General features: G+C 35.9%; 2 protein-coding genes across 6 annotated transcripts; one reads left to right on the forward strand and one right to left on the reverse strand.

Moving 5' to 3' along the window:
* Positions 1-349: 349 nt before the first annotated feature.
* Positions 350-6,569, reverse strand: LOC117919197 (telomere repeat-binding factor 1). Of its 5 annotated transcripts, none has more exons than XM_034836322.1 (7): positions 6,464-6,569; positions 5,351-5,522; positions 4,828-5,042; positions 3,376-3,460; positions 2,705-2,788; positions 1,898-2,248; positions 350-725 (listed from the first exon to the last, which is right to left on the reverse strand). In XM_034836322.1, exons 2-6 carry the CDS (start codon positions 5,498-5,500, stop codon positions 1,901-1,903), a joined length of 882 nt encoding a protein of 293 aa, XP_034692213.1. In that variant the 5' UTR covers positions 5,501-5,522; positions 6,464-6,569; the 3' UTR covers positions 350-725; positions 1,898-1,900. The 5 variants fall into 5 exon arrangements, with proteins under 5 accessions (XP_034692213.1, XP_034692214.1, XP_034692211.1 ...); XM_034836323.1 differs by having other exon boundaries at positions 5,351-5,518; positions 6,464-6,565; XM_034836320.1 differs by lacking the exon at positions 6,464-6,569 and adding an exon at positions 6,265-6,457 and having other exon boundaries at positions 1,905-2,248; positions 5,351-5,518.
* Positions 6,570-7,517: 948 nt separating this feature from the next.
* LOC117918327 (NADH dehydrogenase [ubiquinone] iron-sulfur protein 4, mitochondrial) lies at positions 7,518-14,394 on the forward strand. Its single transcript, XM_034834889.1, has 5 exons — positions 7,518-7,723; positions 9,314-9,402; positions 12,496-12,625; positions 13,139-13,168; positions 14,108-14,394. The coding sequence occupies exons 1-5, from the start codon at positions 7,565-7,567 to the stop codon at positions 14,162-14,164; spliced, it is 465 nt and encodes a 154-aa protein (XP_034690780.1). The 5' UTR covers positions 7,518-7,564; the 3' UTR covers positions 14,165-14,394.
* The last annotated feature ends 19 nt before the right edge of the window (positions 14,395-14,413 follow it).

Consider the following 14,413-nt stretch of genomic DNA (forward strand, 5'->3'; position numbering starts at 1 on the left):
TTGGGGGGGGGGGGGGGGGGGGGGGGGGGGGGGGGGGTGGGGTGGGTTTAGGAAAAATGAGAGAATATATATTGAAAATTTAAAAGCAAACCATCAGTTAAGCGAGCTGCTGGTGAAGCCCCTTCTGCTTGGTGTCCCTTACTTGGGTTATCTTGACATTCAACTGATCTGAAGTTCATGTGTTTCAGTCTCAAGTGAAATTGAAATGAGAAAATGTTGAACCCCACCCAAGTCAGATTTATCTTCAATTTGAAGACACGTTCACTCTTTGCGCATCCCACAGGAGAGAGTGGCATCATTGTTACATTTATAAAGAGCTGCTGACCACAAGGAAATATTGCTACCGGAATACATTCCAAAAATTGCATTTTGTGTTATTCATTCTTTCCTCAGATCAAATAACAGTCAGGGAGAGGTGGAGCATATATTCAACTTGGCATCTGAAGGTTTCGATTTCTATTTCTTTGGCTAGTCCCTCTTTTTTTTACTTCACTACAAAATCCTCAAAATCAATGAACCTACTATGGCTTCCAGCCAGCAAAAAACCTCAAGAGAAAGCACATTTTGACAGGATAATTTTGCATTTTGTCACATTCACAAGCCTACAATATTTACAGCTATAAAACATGTTGCAAAAGCTAATGCCGCACTTTGATGCTCATCAGAGTCCTAATGCACGGTTCCATTCCAATGATCCAAACAGCCAGATTTGATGTTTCTACCATCTGCACATGTTTGCAAAAATATCAATAAGTACAACTACACACTTGTTCCATTACATGCACTAAAGAAACCTTGATACAGTGTGACACCGGCATTTTGTGGTAACTAACATTATAGTTAGATCTGGCTAGAAATTAGGGGAGGATGAAAAAATTTGCAAATTGGGATTAAGGTGTTAATATGTGCCATGAATAATTTGCCTGAAAGAATTTAGCACGGTAGTATAGTGGAGAAAGGAGAGCTATGGATTGCAACAAATTCAGCAAGAAATTCAGAAATTAAAGGTCAACAGACGAGAAATGAAATGGTGAAAACACAATGTATATGAGAAAATGAGAAACATGTGTTGCATTCTGAATTTTATTTTGTTTAACTCGAGAGTGTTGGAGTAAAGGGAGAGAGAGAGAGAGAGTTATCAGTGATAAAATGACTCTGATTCACTACACTAAATTGTACATGATAAAATCAGGTAATGCACACTTGATGGAGTACCATGTAAAACAGAACATTTTCAGAACACACAGCAAGTTTTATTAGATTGCCTCATCTCCAGTCAGAAAAAGGTGAACTCATATATAGCAATGGTTGTACTGTAGAAGATTTGAGAAGTATTAAATGAATAAAAGTTTCACACATCAAGCATGATTTGCAAATAGAAATTTGTTCAAGATACTGGCCAAATCAGAAAGTTTAACTAGCAGGAAGAAATCTTAAATTTTCAAACGAAATAAGGGAAATAAAACTATCTAGGAAGTTAGGCTTTCATACAGGTGGCCCCCAAGTGTGGAGCAACACTGATCGTGTCCAGTCAACTGACAGCATAGATCATTTAGTCTTATGCTTCATGAGGATAATCCTAAAATAGGGATTTCTATAGTCAAATCCAAATGGTTTGTTTTTTTTTTAGGTGACAGGCAAAGAAAGGTATATATAATATATTAACAAAAAAGTACACAGGACAGACACAAGAGGCAACCAAATGGTTAGATGAAAGACCAGTTGGGTTGAAAAAAAAAAGACCCTATGTATTCCATATCTTGGTGAAGCTTCTCAAACAACCTACTGAAGATAAGAGTACCATGAGTCTCATGATGCAGGAGCAGCATCATAAGGAAAAGACACAAATCTATGAAATATAATAAAGGACCTGAAAAAGATAAGTGTTAGAAGAGACTTTTCACCAGGTTCGAAGTGTTCTGCATTTCAAAGCCTTAAATGCTGCTTCTGCAAAAACATGTGCTGCTTCTGCTTCAGCTTCTGCTTCCTCCGCCTCTCTTGCTGCTTCTTCAGCCTCAGCAATGGCAGCTTCTGCCTCAGCAACAGCTCGTGCAGCAGCAGCAGCAGCTTCATGAGCAGTCATACTCCTCATCTTCACCAGCTCTGCATCAATCTGAGATTTAGTAAGGATTTTGATGTCACCCTTATCTGCTTTTGAAGAATCCTTTTGCTTTCCCTCCTCAAATGGCATGGAAGAGCTTCTTCTCACTACAGGAGGCATCAAACTGATCCTGTAGTTACCCTTTACCTATCAATTCAAACAACAGAATTATTTTCCAGGTCAATATAATGATTCAACAAAATTGAACTTTCTTGGATGTTGTCACTCCCATCTCTGTGCTATTCATTCATTAGTCTAGTAAAATTCTACTTACTATAAGAGAATATGCATACACATACCAAGGAACCAAAAAACACACATCGTTAACTTGATAGGCACCATTTGATTTGCAATAACTAAATAAATAAATAGATAACAAATAAATCGGCTCCATAGGTAAACTGCACAAAGATAACTCTTTCTGAATCCTCTTCACATTTTAAATACGATTATGACTTCTATCTTCACTTCCTAGTTGAATTTTAATATTTTCAGGCTTGAACACATAAATCTTCACATTCAATTTAGCTTCACAGATTCCTCACATGTTAAAGTTGACGTTTTCTGCTAGTATGTTCCACTGATGCTCATAGGATTAATTACCTTATTTAACTTGCCATTTGCTACCAAAAGCTTTAATTTTGTTGACAGCAGCTTTTTGAAGTTTGGAGGTGCCAAATAATGCTCCTAAAAATGAAAACCAATTATGTCAGAACCAGTGCAAACAAAATGAGATACAACTAAAACAAACCATCCATGGCAAGTGTTTCTATAATCTTTATACCTGATTTAGTTTTAAACAGGGTGTGATTTCAAAATGGTTTTCTCAAAAAGATTGACAACATGTCAAAATGAAAATTGATGAGAGTAAAAATCAAGTCATTTATAACAACTTGAAACTATAGTGAAAAAATCATCCAGAGTGCCAAGTCCTAACTAGTTGGAATTGGAATATATACATATGTAAGCATTAGTGATACAGCAGTCTACACTCTTGGGAAAAAAAAAAATTCTGTAGGCAGATATCATTGATTTTTAAGCTTATAACTACAGAAAATGAGGAAAAACATTGTTATGTAATAGCAGTGGCAATCATGTGATAATTGAAGACATTGGGCATATACACACATACATGTAGTAGAAGCAAGACTTATTATAAAGTAATGCATAAGCATTAGAACCATTCAAGTAGCACTGCAGTTTGATTACTTAATTATATATTTCTGCCAACATCAAAGATTTCTAAAATAACTGATATATGTGAGCTAGAATACCTCAATGTACATAGCTATAGCAGTCTTGTTAGAACCACTAGGGTCCTTTAAATTAGTTATAGCCTCCAATATGTGACTGTCCAACCTGTATATGAGCAAGAAAGGAATTTCCAACAAGATTTGTTAATAATCACACAAAAGAAAAAAAAAAGATGGCATGGCTTGCAACACAATTTTCTTTAAGGATAAAAGAATTCATTGTATTAATAAGAAAGGAATGATGCACAATATGTAAATCAAAGGAGAAAAAGAAACATATATAAAAAATTAGAAAACAAAAAGGATAAAACAAAAGTGAGTAGTAAAAGTTCATGAACTACAAAACAAAATTCAATCTAAGCATGTTTCTAGATAAAAGGTAGCACTTGATTTTCCCAACTGAAAAATAACGCAAACAACTCAAACAAGGTAACAATAAACTATAAAGCATAGACCCCTGTCATCAAATGAAGTGATAAGAGGAAAATATAACCTTCTAGAAGAGCACCCCGAGGTTTGGGTCCCCATGGAGAGTCCTAAGGGCTTGGCCATGGAAGGTTTCTCGGTTATCAAAAAAAAAAAAAACCAAAAAAGACAGACAATAGCAATGATTTAAGGATAGCATGAATAATTGCATGACATCTGGTTCATATACAGTGACAGCAATTTCTTCTCATTGCTTATAAATGTGCTTTCCAGTGATGCTTGCATATGGGGTCACAAAAAATAATGATGTAGGAAAATCACAATGATACTGGGGTTCATTAACTCTTATTTGCTTGTCCACTATAATATCATAAATTTTCCAGACTTGTACCAAAACATCTTCCCACCACTACTTGGCCAATTTTTCAAAAAAAATGTACATTCCAGTTAAGTAAAAACATGTGCATGGCATATAATGTCACAACAAACAACGCTTTAAAAAAGTCACAGTGATACTGGGGTTCTCTTTTGTACATTACAATCCCACAAAAATTTCCTGAGTTAAACCAAGAAATCTAGCCACCACTCCATGGGAAAACTTTCAAAAATCTCTAAGCCAGTAAAAGATTGGGAATGGATTCTAGAACCGAGAGATCTTACCACCAATACTTCACCAAACTTTTATAATGATCCAATCCAGTAAAAGATTGAGGATGAGGAAGTAGAAGAAGAAGAAGTCACAGACAAAGAAAGATCAAATGTCAGAATTATAGATACTACCAAGTACCAAATAATTAGTTAGGACGATCCTACTATTATTGACTCAATGATCTTTAATCTCCAACTCACGTTTACAGGAAAGAAGGAGCTTTGAGATGTCTCAAGTTCTTAAGACTCGGTGTAATCTCCAAAACTAATTCATTGTTGTTGGAGTAAAAGGATCCTGCTCCTTTTCACTCTCCAATTCCAAATTAAGAAAAAGACCATGCAAGAGCATGTCACCACTCTAAATAATAAAAAGGCCAGATGTTGAGAAGTAACTATAACCTTGTAATTCCCTTTTTTGGACCATCAATGCGCAATGGTCCACGTGAAATTGCAAGAGGCTTAGCATCAAGTATCTCTTCACCGCTCTGAACTACAGTGCTCAAAGCCATAGCCTCCTCATGATGTTTAGGGGTTGTTTGATTCTTAAGGGCAAGCTTAGCTCTATGTCGAGACCCCAATCCACTTGCCATGACATTCATATTTCTCCATTTATCCTGTCCAGAATAAGAAGCATGCACATCAATACACCAGAACATATGGTAATACAGGCAAGCAAATTTAACACACAGCCCCTATCTTGATATTTAGGTATGCAACAAAGACACAATCTAGCAAACAAATTCTACATCTTTAAGTTGACAATTTACTGATATTCAGGTATGCAACAATGACATTCAAATTTAACACACAGCCCCTACCTTGATATTTAGGTATGCAACAAAGACACAATCTAGCAAACAAATTCTACATCTTTAAGTTGACAATTTACTGATATAACCCACAGAGGTTCAGAATGGAATACCTTGAGATCCACGTTTGACCGCAAATGCAAGATGGTGCTAAACTCTGGGTCCATAAGTATTGTGCGCCATTTTCCTGCCCCATGCTTAATTACACCAGCTTTGAGGGCTGCTTCTTCTTCTGATGTCCACTTCTGCTTTGGAGCACCCATCAACAAGAGTCCCAAAACCTTTCTTGAAAATAGGAAGATGAAAGGGAAAAATAAAACAAAAGAGAGTCAAATCCTGCTCGCATCAACAAGACCAGCCAATAACTTATGCTCAAACACCAAAGAATACTTCATCCCAAATCCTGCTCCAAAACTGCAAGAAGCATAAAGCCATACGATTGGACAAGGTGCCATACCAATCCCAGCAATTAAGCCTTTAGAAAGACAAAAATATCATACATATTATTTATGCAGATACACAAATTAAAAGAAAGTACATTTTTTTAAGGCTCCAGATCTTAATAAGTGGTGTTACCTAGAAAATTAAACTAAAGTAGATATACTATGGATTTTGAAATTTAAACTGTGGATTTCTTGCAACATCTCTCATGCTTTCCTATAGGAATCTTTATCCTCTCACTCAGTCTCTCTGTTTCCTGCATTAATTTCTCTTCCCTTCAAAACAAATGTTGGCAAAACATACACAGAGCGTGAAGCCAAAAGAAACAAGGAATGAAACAACCCGTTTCACGAACCCCAAAAGAAAGCCATACGAAAACCACTCACATTGCATAGCTCTCAAATCCCAAATCTCAGAACCACCATTGGCAGAGCAAAAATCAAGTAGAAAGCCAGACGCTAATCCATTTTCAAATAAAAACGAAAAACTACACCAATTCGATTCCTTTTCAAATTAACTCGATTCAATTGTTAGGGTTTTGTCAAAACATGAAATTCACGTTCTATCAGAGGATTATAATTCACACCTTTGCTCGCCAACAAGATCCCCCAACACCACCACAGAATTTCAACAAAAGCATGTGAAATTCAATATGGAAATTAAAACATGAGAACTGATCATCATCGTCGTCGTCATCTTTCCATACGATCAGCAGAAAAAAGGAGCTGAATTTATCCCTGAGGGGTCACAGTGAGAAAGAAATTGAGGGGAAACGGAGAAGATACCTGAGCAAAGGCACCAAAGGGAGGTTTATAGGGTGTGAATTTCACGTGCAAATCACGGGCCAACTCCGCTTCATGTTATACGTTGTTCAGCCCTAGAGGTGAGAAAGTTGAAATTATGGAAATTCGCTTTTTATTTTTATTTTATTTATTTATTTTATTATTATTATTATTATTTATTGGCTCCTTCATTGTACATCAGACCGTACAAATGCCCTTTCCTTTACCTGAAATTACGTTGAAAAACCTTGTTTTAAATTCAAATTGTTATATTTTTTTAGAGGGACAAAAAAAAGAAAAATAAACCATTTTATGAAAAAATTTCAATTCAAGATGATAAGTTTTAGTTGGAATTTTTTTTTTATAAGTCCTTAAGACTTTTCATGCGGATCCAAATCTCGAGATGCTACCCGCCCCACAATAACCAACAGAAATAAGATTCGTTCAGAAACAAATAAGTTTTAGTTGGATTTTGATGGTATATATTCTATTTGATTAGAAAATGAATTTAAAATAAATTTGGAAATTCATGTATTAAAATTATTACGGCTAAATTAACTTTAAAATGGATTACAAATTTTGAAAATATTTTAAAAGTTGATACATTAAAAATAATTTTCAATTTTATATTTAAAAATGATAAAATTTACAATGCTTATAATCCTTGGCAAAGCAAAAAGTTTTAAACTTTTTTGATTTTGGACTAGCAATTAAAGGTTATTTGATTAAAAGGATAAAATCATTCCCAATTTATAAAATTAATTGTCCTTTTTTTTTCACCTTAGAGTATGATTTAGATAGAAATAACTTTTTTTTCTTAAAAAAAAATTAAATAGATATGTAAATAATCAAAATATTGAAGGGCATTTCTGTAAAAATGGTTAAGAAAGGGAAAGATTAATTTTACAAAGAGAGATTTTTTCGTCCTTTCAATAGATTAATACAACAATTAAAAGGCAATTTTCCATTTATAGAAATAAAAATGAACGAGGGGTGAAGTTGTAATTTTGTAAAAATAAAAATGAATAAACTTTATAGTTATTTTGTTGAAGTGGAAGATCCACATTTAGGGCAGGGGATTGAGGTTTGAGTCAGTGATTGAAAATGGCGAAGTCACTGCAACGGCTATGGAGCCATGGTGGGAGTCTGCGTTCTGCTTTTGCTCCAATGTCAAGACCTTTCTCTGCTGATGCTTTGGTGGAAATCAAACCGGGCGAGATCGGCATGGTCTCTGGTATACCCGAAGAGCACCTTCGAAGGAGGGTATGCTTCTCATTTCTTATTCCTCTTCAATTCTTTTATGTGGCATGTTTGTTTGATTTTCCAATATACGCTGAAAGTAATGATCGATTCACGAGAATCACAATATATGATGGATCCAAGCAATTAGGCTTGTCATCTGGGGTTCCCTTTAGTTCTTGGTTGCTAATTATTCTAAGGAAGTGATTTAGGTTTCGATGTTGACGCTAATGCTTTAGTTCGTGAGGAATTAGGGGCTCATTTGGATTTAAGAACACTATGGCCATGATTGGTACAAGGAATTAAGATTGGTAATGGACATCTCATTCGTTTTCTCATACATTCCTATGTTTGGATAATGGGAATGAAATAAAAAGTGATTTCCGTAGGATCCCACTCATAAGTGGGATTTCAATTTATCTTCAAGATATCCGCATAGAAAATGACATATTATTTTGTCGCTATATTTCCATTAGGTTTTTATGATTAATTTTTATTTATTAAGTAAATATTATTATTCTAATCTGAAGCATCTTACTTGGTTTCCTCAATCGAGGTAAGGTAATTTGAGAAGCTATTGAAACTATTCCAAAGTTGATGATTTCGTTCTAGCTAGGGCAATAGCAGGGAAAGAGAGAAGTTTACGCTCTCCAACTAAGAAGCACTCACCTCCTAATAGAAGAGGTAACATAAGAATGACTAGCAGATGCGGACAATGTAAGCAGTTGATCAATTGAGACTACTTATAGTCCGCTAACTAGGAGAAAGAGAAGCACTAGAATGAGAAGATGTAACTTGATTCCCTGTGATTTACAACCACCCTCCCATTGGAACTCAAAGAGGATAAGAAGGGATTTGAAGCTTACAGTCCTAAATGTTGCATATCACATAGAGGTGTATGCTTTTAGCAACACGAATTCATTCAATTTTCAAGTTCCTATCTTTCCCCTTGTAAGATTGGGTTACTTTTTCATAATTTTTGAAACAATGTTGCCACCTTGTCAGAACATTTTAAAAACATAAAAATTAGTTGGATTTCTGTTATTACCATGCAATTTGCACAGAGGCCAATCCCTCTCACAATGAGTGTAATATGATCTATCAATCAATGAGTAAGAACTGTGATTTGTTGATACATAAGCTACGAGTTTTGAGTTTTGACCTAGTCATTTTTCTCCCTCTTACTATAAGAAAGTTTGAGTAGGAGCTGAGGATATGGTGCTGGGTCTTTAAATTTATGTTCAAAGATAAATGCTGCTACAAATGTATTTATCATTAATTTTACCAACTCTATGCACCCCAGTGACATTACACAGCTTTGACCAAATGGAGAATGCAGAAGTGAGAAGTGGTGGTGTCATTGCTGTTCCACGCTTGACTCTAGATCCTTTAATGGTCGTTGTGCTGCAATTGCACTCCAATGATGTCAATTTTAGAGTTTTTATGGCTTTAATAATTTACACTTTGTAGCTTATCTCATTGGTTTTTTTTACCCCTTAATTTAGGCATGTAAGTTACCTACTACTGTTTAATGCATTCACTTATTGTGATAATTTTATTGTGCATGCGATTCATTGTTAAGAATAATCCTTACTCGACTTACATGTATGGCAGGTTGTAATTTTCTCACCTGCTAGAACTGCAACTCAACAAGGATCAGGAAAAGTTGGGAGGTGGAAAATCAATTTTATGTCAACTCAAAAGTATGCTAAGTTGCTTTACTTTTCCTATTTTAAGAAGTTAGTAAAGGATTATCATTTTATTCATACAATCCATTCATTTATTCATTTCTTTTCTGCAGTATGGTTTGACTTTTTTTATTGTGGGTAGGCATTTACAGCATATGCTTTAACCTATGCTGTAAGACTGTGCACTATTCTCATTTTATTCCTAAATTGATACATATGGAACAATTGAATGGCAACCTCACCCTATGTACTGCATTCTTTTTATTTTATCTATGGCATGGTAGCTGTATGACATCTGTGATTATCTTAGACATATCTTTTTAAGCAGCTATTTTTTTAATTATCATGTCTGTCCCGGGAGTTTAGTAGTTCATTAAGGAACGACAGAAAAATAGTGAATGATGATGGATGGGTATTAGATGAGTAAACTTGATGGAGTGCTATTGATTCACCACCATTTGGTAGATCTTTTCCAACACACGTACTGCCTCTCAAAATGCTCTACCAATGGTTCTATACCCTAGATGATTTGAATGAAGCTCCCGGCAGTAAACCCAAGAAGGCGATAACGAACCCACTTTCCCCCAAGAATGGGTGATAACGAACCCACTTTGCCCCCAAGAATGGAGCCCCAAAGACACATTCTCTGCTAAAACTGTCTTGCTCTTATCTAAATTAACTTTTCGGTTTAAGCTGCTTTTAGAAACTGCACTTAATGTACAAGTGCCGCTCAAAAGAGTCATTGAAAAATAAGAATGTCATCAACAAATAGCGGGTGAGACATCTCCTCCCCTTTGCCACCTTTCTACCCACTCAAAAGCCCTTAATAGAACCACCATCCATGGCCCTTGAAAAGACACAATTCAAGACCTCTATCACCAAAACAAATAGATAGGGAGAGCATCGGTTTCCTTGGAAGAGTCCTTAAGATATATTATGATGGATTTTATCAAATTGTTCATCCTTTCTGTAGTTTGTTAATCAAAAGTGTGGTCTAAATTTATTGTGTACTATTAATTAACTCTCAAATTTAATTATGAATGTCTCAAACCTTGTAAATAATTCCTTAAAATTTGAAATTTTAATTAATTCCTCTAAATAATATAACGACAACATAGCTTAAAATGCATGGTTTTTATTGAGGAACAACCCAAATTTTTAGTGTAATTCTCTATTCTAGCCAATGGGATCTTGTTAGGGTTTTTCTAGAGTTCAAGGGGTTTGAGGTATGGAGTGGAGGCACATGGTTGGATTTTGAGGAGGGTAAAAGAAAAGGGCTTCATCTCGAGGCTTTAAGCGGGCAGAATAGTTAGGGAGGGAAGGGAAGTGCTTCATTTGTTATTTTGTTGACAACACCCAAATTTTTTGCTATACTAATCAAGAATAGTTAAAGGCATTCATGTGGTTTGAGACTATATCCAACTTAAAAATAAATGTGGAGAAAAGTAAACTAATATCAATAGGAGAATTGAAAATGTGGAAGAACTAGCTTTTGTGTTGGACTAAAAGTAGGGAACCTACCCACCACATACTTTGGCCTTCCTTTGAGATCTCCTCACAAATCAATAAGGGTGTGGGATGCAATGAAGGAGAGATTTCAGAGAAGGTTTGCTTTGTGAAAGAGGCAATACCTTTCGAAAAGAGGGAGACTTTCCTTGATCAAGAATATTGTCAAGTCTTCCAATTTATTTTATGTCTCTGTTCGCCATTTCAAGAAAGGTGAGCTTAAGACAAGAGAAGATCAAAAGGGATATCCTTTGGAGAGTGGGGGAGCTTGAGAAAAAGCTCAATTTGGTAAATTGGTCTATTGTCTATTTGAACAAAAAGAATGAAGATCTTGGCATAAGAAATCTTCACACTCTAAATTAGGCTCTCCTTGGAAATTTTAGAGTAGATGAAGGGGAATATTGTTTAAGGGTTGTGAGAGATAACCATGGGATGGGGTTGTGGAAGGCTATTAGAATCAAATGGGAGATCTTTAGAAGTAGATTTCACTTCATAGTGTGTAATGGTAAAAGTGTAAATTTTTTAAGAAAATAGTTGGTGCGGAGGAAGTTCTTTAGAAGAGTCCTTATTGGTGCTATTCTCTATAGCCATTCATTAAGACACTTGGTTAGTAGAGTGTGAGAGTAGGTTCAGGAGGGAGGCTAGTGGAACCTCTGCTTTCATAGGCAATTCCATGATTGGGAGTTGGAAGGAGTGGAAGCTTTTTATAGAGACTGGAAACATGCTCAATCAGAAGGGATGAGGATAGATTAAGTTGGAAAGAAACTAAATGTGACAAGTTCTTTGCCAAATCTTTCTACGCTTCCTTAGTCGGGGAAGAAATGAGTCTTTCCCTGCAAGCATGGTTTGGAACTCATGGGTACCAATGACGGTAGGTTTCTTTGCTTGGCAAGTTGTCTGAGAAAGGATTTTAACACTTGATTAGCTTAGAAGGAGAGGATGGATTTTTGTTGAATAGATGTTCATGTGCAAAAGGGAAGAGTCAACTAATCACAAGCTTCTTCATGCTGCCCAAGCAAGAATCTTGTGGCAATTGAATTTTTTCTCTTTTTGGAGTGGCCTGGGTTATGCATTCCTCAGTAAGAGAAAATCTCAAGTTGGCAGTTTTTTTTATAGGGAAGAAGCAAATGAAACCTTAGAGAGCGGCTCTTTTGTGTTTGTTTTGGGCATTATGGAAGAAAAAAAATAGGTCATTGGAACATACAAAACAGTCGGATCAAATGATCAAATCTTGCTTTATGTGTATGTTTTTTTTATTGGACTAGAATATACATAAATGGTTGTTCATTGACTATGATAGGCTTTGTAGATTGGTTGAGCTCCAAGTAAGGGGAAGGAGGTTGTTTTTTGATCTCTCGCCCTTTTTGCTTGCTTGTTGACGCTTCTTGTATTTATCATATGTACTTTGATGTGTCCTTTTTCAAGTGATTTTATTAAATCTTCTTGTTTTGCCTATCTATCCCTATCTCTTTCTCTCTCTCTCTCTCTCTTTCTCTCTATCCCTTCCTAAGAAATCTTCCTGTGCCCTTATAGTTTCTGTGCCCAAACTCATGACCGTAATTACATGATTGATTGTTTCTTATCACTGGCATACTACTGTAGGTGGGAAAATCCATTGATGGGCTGGACATCCACAGGGGACCCATACGCTAATGTTGGTGATGCTGGATTGGGTTTTGATAGTGAAGAAGCTGCTAAGGCATTTGCTGAGAAACATGGTTGGGAATATACGGTATGTGTTGGTTAGTTTTCTTATTTTCCTCCTGAGTTTAGTTTGCTCAAGAAATTCGGTCTGTTAATCCTGAGTATTCTTAGTCTTGATTGTTTGTCAGTTTATTTACTTTTTATGATGCAACAGCATTTTTAGGTAAATTTAATGTCTTGTATTTTATAGATTGTTAAGCTACAAATTAATCCAAAAGCCTAGGATTTTAGCCTTTGCGGTACTTTTTTAACTAGGCATCTCATGCAGGATGCCAAACTTCCATTTCTCCATTTACAATTTTTTTTTAACCTTTTCTTGATCTAAGTAAGAGTTTAATGCCTTTCAATTTTTAAATAATTTTTTCCACGAATAAATAAATAAGTTTTCTCACATGTTTATGTTGTAGTAGGTCATCATCGATTCGAGTTCTCAAACCATTAGATAAATGATCTTTTTTATTATTTAATGGTGAACATACCATTAGTGTTCCCCTCCTTGTTACTTCAATTTTTCTCACTATTGACCTCAATTTCTGTGCAGGTTAAGAAGCGCCAAACACCCTTATTGAAGGTTTGTTTCTTTCTCCATCTGCTATTTGCATGGCAGTGTCATTTCAGGGTTTTATTATTATTATTTGGCTTCACTCAGTGTAGTATTGATCATGAATCATGATAGACTTTCATTAATTTGAAATCAAGACAGTTGGCACTGGCTGATGTTTCTAGATAACTGTAACCAGCCTTGAACATCTCAGGAGGACCTGCAAACTCCTACAATTGCTAGCCACTTGTTCTAATAGTGGCTATCCTTATGTTTCTGGACTGCAACTTTCTTAGAAATAGGGGAGTACATAACGATTCATAGACTTTCATTAATTTGAAATCACGGCAGTTAGGCAACAGCTGATGTTTCCGGATAACCTTAACCAGCCCTGAACTTCTCAGAAGGACCTGCTAACTCTATGTTTATGGACTGCAACTTTCTTAGAAATTGGGGGGTTACATATGTTATTGGTTCATCTGTCAATTCATGGATGATGTGCATCATGAAGTCTTGTTGTGTTGACTGATAGGGCTCTATTCCTAACAACCCGAATGGAACAATTAGGGGGCATACTCTATTGATCTTCCACATCCTTGTGACCTTTTGGCATATGCCAATTTGTATTTTTATTTTTTCTCAGGAATAAGTTTTGCAGGTTGATATTTACAATTTCCTGTCCTCTGTGCTTATAGAGAATGCATAATTCAAAATGTTGAATTTTCATGAACCATGCATGTCTGTGGGGTGTCTAAACCACGCACTGTAAGACAAGTTTTCTATTGCCGGGTCTGTCTTTGCTGCCTCTTTAGCTTATCCACTCCACGGTTCAAGAATATATCCTGCATAGAGCCAAAGGACACGAATTAAATCCACAAAATGTGGGAGATGCACTGTCTGTTATCTGCTTGATTACTGTGATATCCAGCATAGCTCTTCAAATGTGTGACTGGTTTGTTCCTGTTACAGACTAAGGCATATGCAGACAACTTCAAGTGGAAGGGACCTCCCAAAACTGAGGAGTGATTTCATTTCTTCCTGTTCCCATTCATCAAGCACATATTATGGCAGAGGTTATGCAATTTGCCTTAAAGTTTTCTTTGTTCATTTTGGGGAGGAGGTTTTCTATTCCTTTCAAGAATATTACGAGTCCCCAAGGACTTCCCTTCATTATAATGAATAAATGGGACTGATGGGGTGAACCATGTTTTCCTCTCTCAATTATGATAAAATGACAGTTCATTTCAGTTGCACTATTGTGATGTTTGGCTACTC

This window comes from Vitis riparia, chromosome 7 (genome assembly GCF_004353265.1).
Source record: "Vitis riparia cultivar Riparia Gloire de Montpellier isolate 1030 chromosome 7, EGFV_Vit.rip_1.0, whole genome shotgun sequence".
NCBI classification, from domain to species: Eukaryota; Viridiplantae; Streptophyta; class Magnoliopsida; order Vitales; family Vitaceae; genus Vitis; species Vitis riparia.

What these genes read in the sequence shown, in the direction of transcription:
- LOC117919197 (XM_034836319.1), bottom strand. Translation starts at nt 6,318, where the DNA reads ATGCTTTTGTTGAAATTCTGTGGTGGTGTTGGGGGATCTTGTTGGCGA. An exon ending in GATCTTGTTGGCGAGCAAAG is followed by an intron (nt 5,519 to 6,264) that starts GTGTGAATTATA and finishes TTTTCAAGAAAG; the next exon opens with GTTTTGGGACTCTTGTTGAT. An exon ending in CTATAGCTATGTACATTGAG is followed by an intron (nt 2,789 to 3,375) that starts GTATTCTAGCTC and finishes TTTCATTTTTAG; the next exon opens with GAGCATTATTTGGCACCTCC.
- LOC117918327 (XM_034834889.1), top strand. Translation starts at nt 7,565, where the DNA reads ATGGCGAAGTCACTGCAACGGCTATGGAGCCATGGTGGGAGTCTGCGT. An exon ending in AATTTTATGTCAACTCAAAA is followed by an intron (nt 9,403 to 12,495) that starts GTATGCTAAGTT and finishes ATACTACTGTAG; the next exon opens with GTGGGAAAATCCATTGATGG. An exon ending in GCCAAACACCCTTATTGAAG is followed by an intron (nt 13,169 to 14,107) that starts GTTTGTTTCTTT and finishes TTCCTGTTACAG; the next exon opens with ACTAAGGCATATGCAGACAA.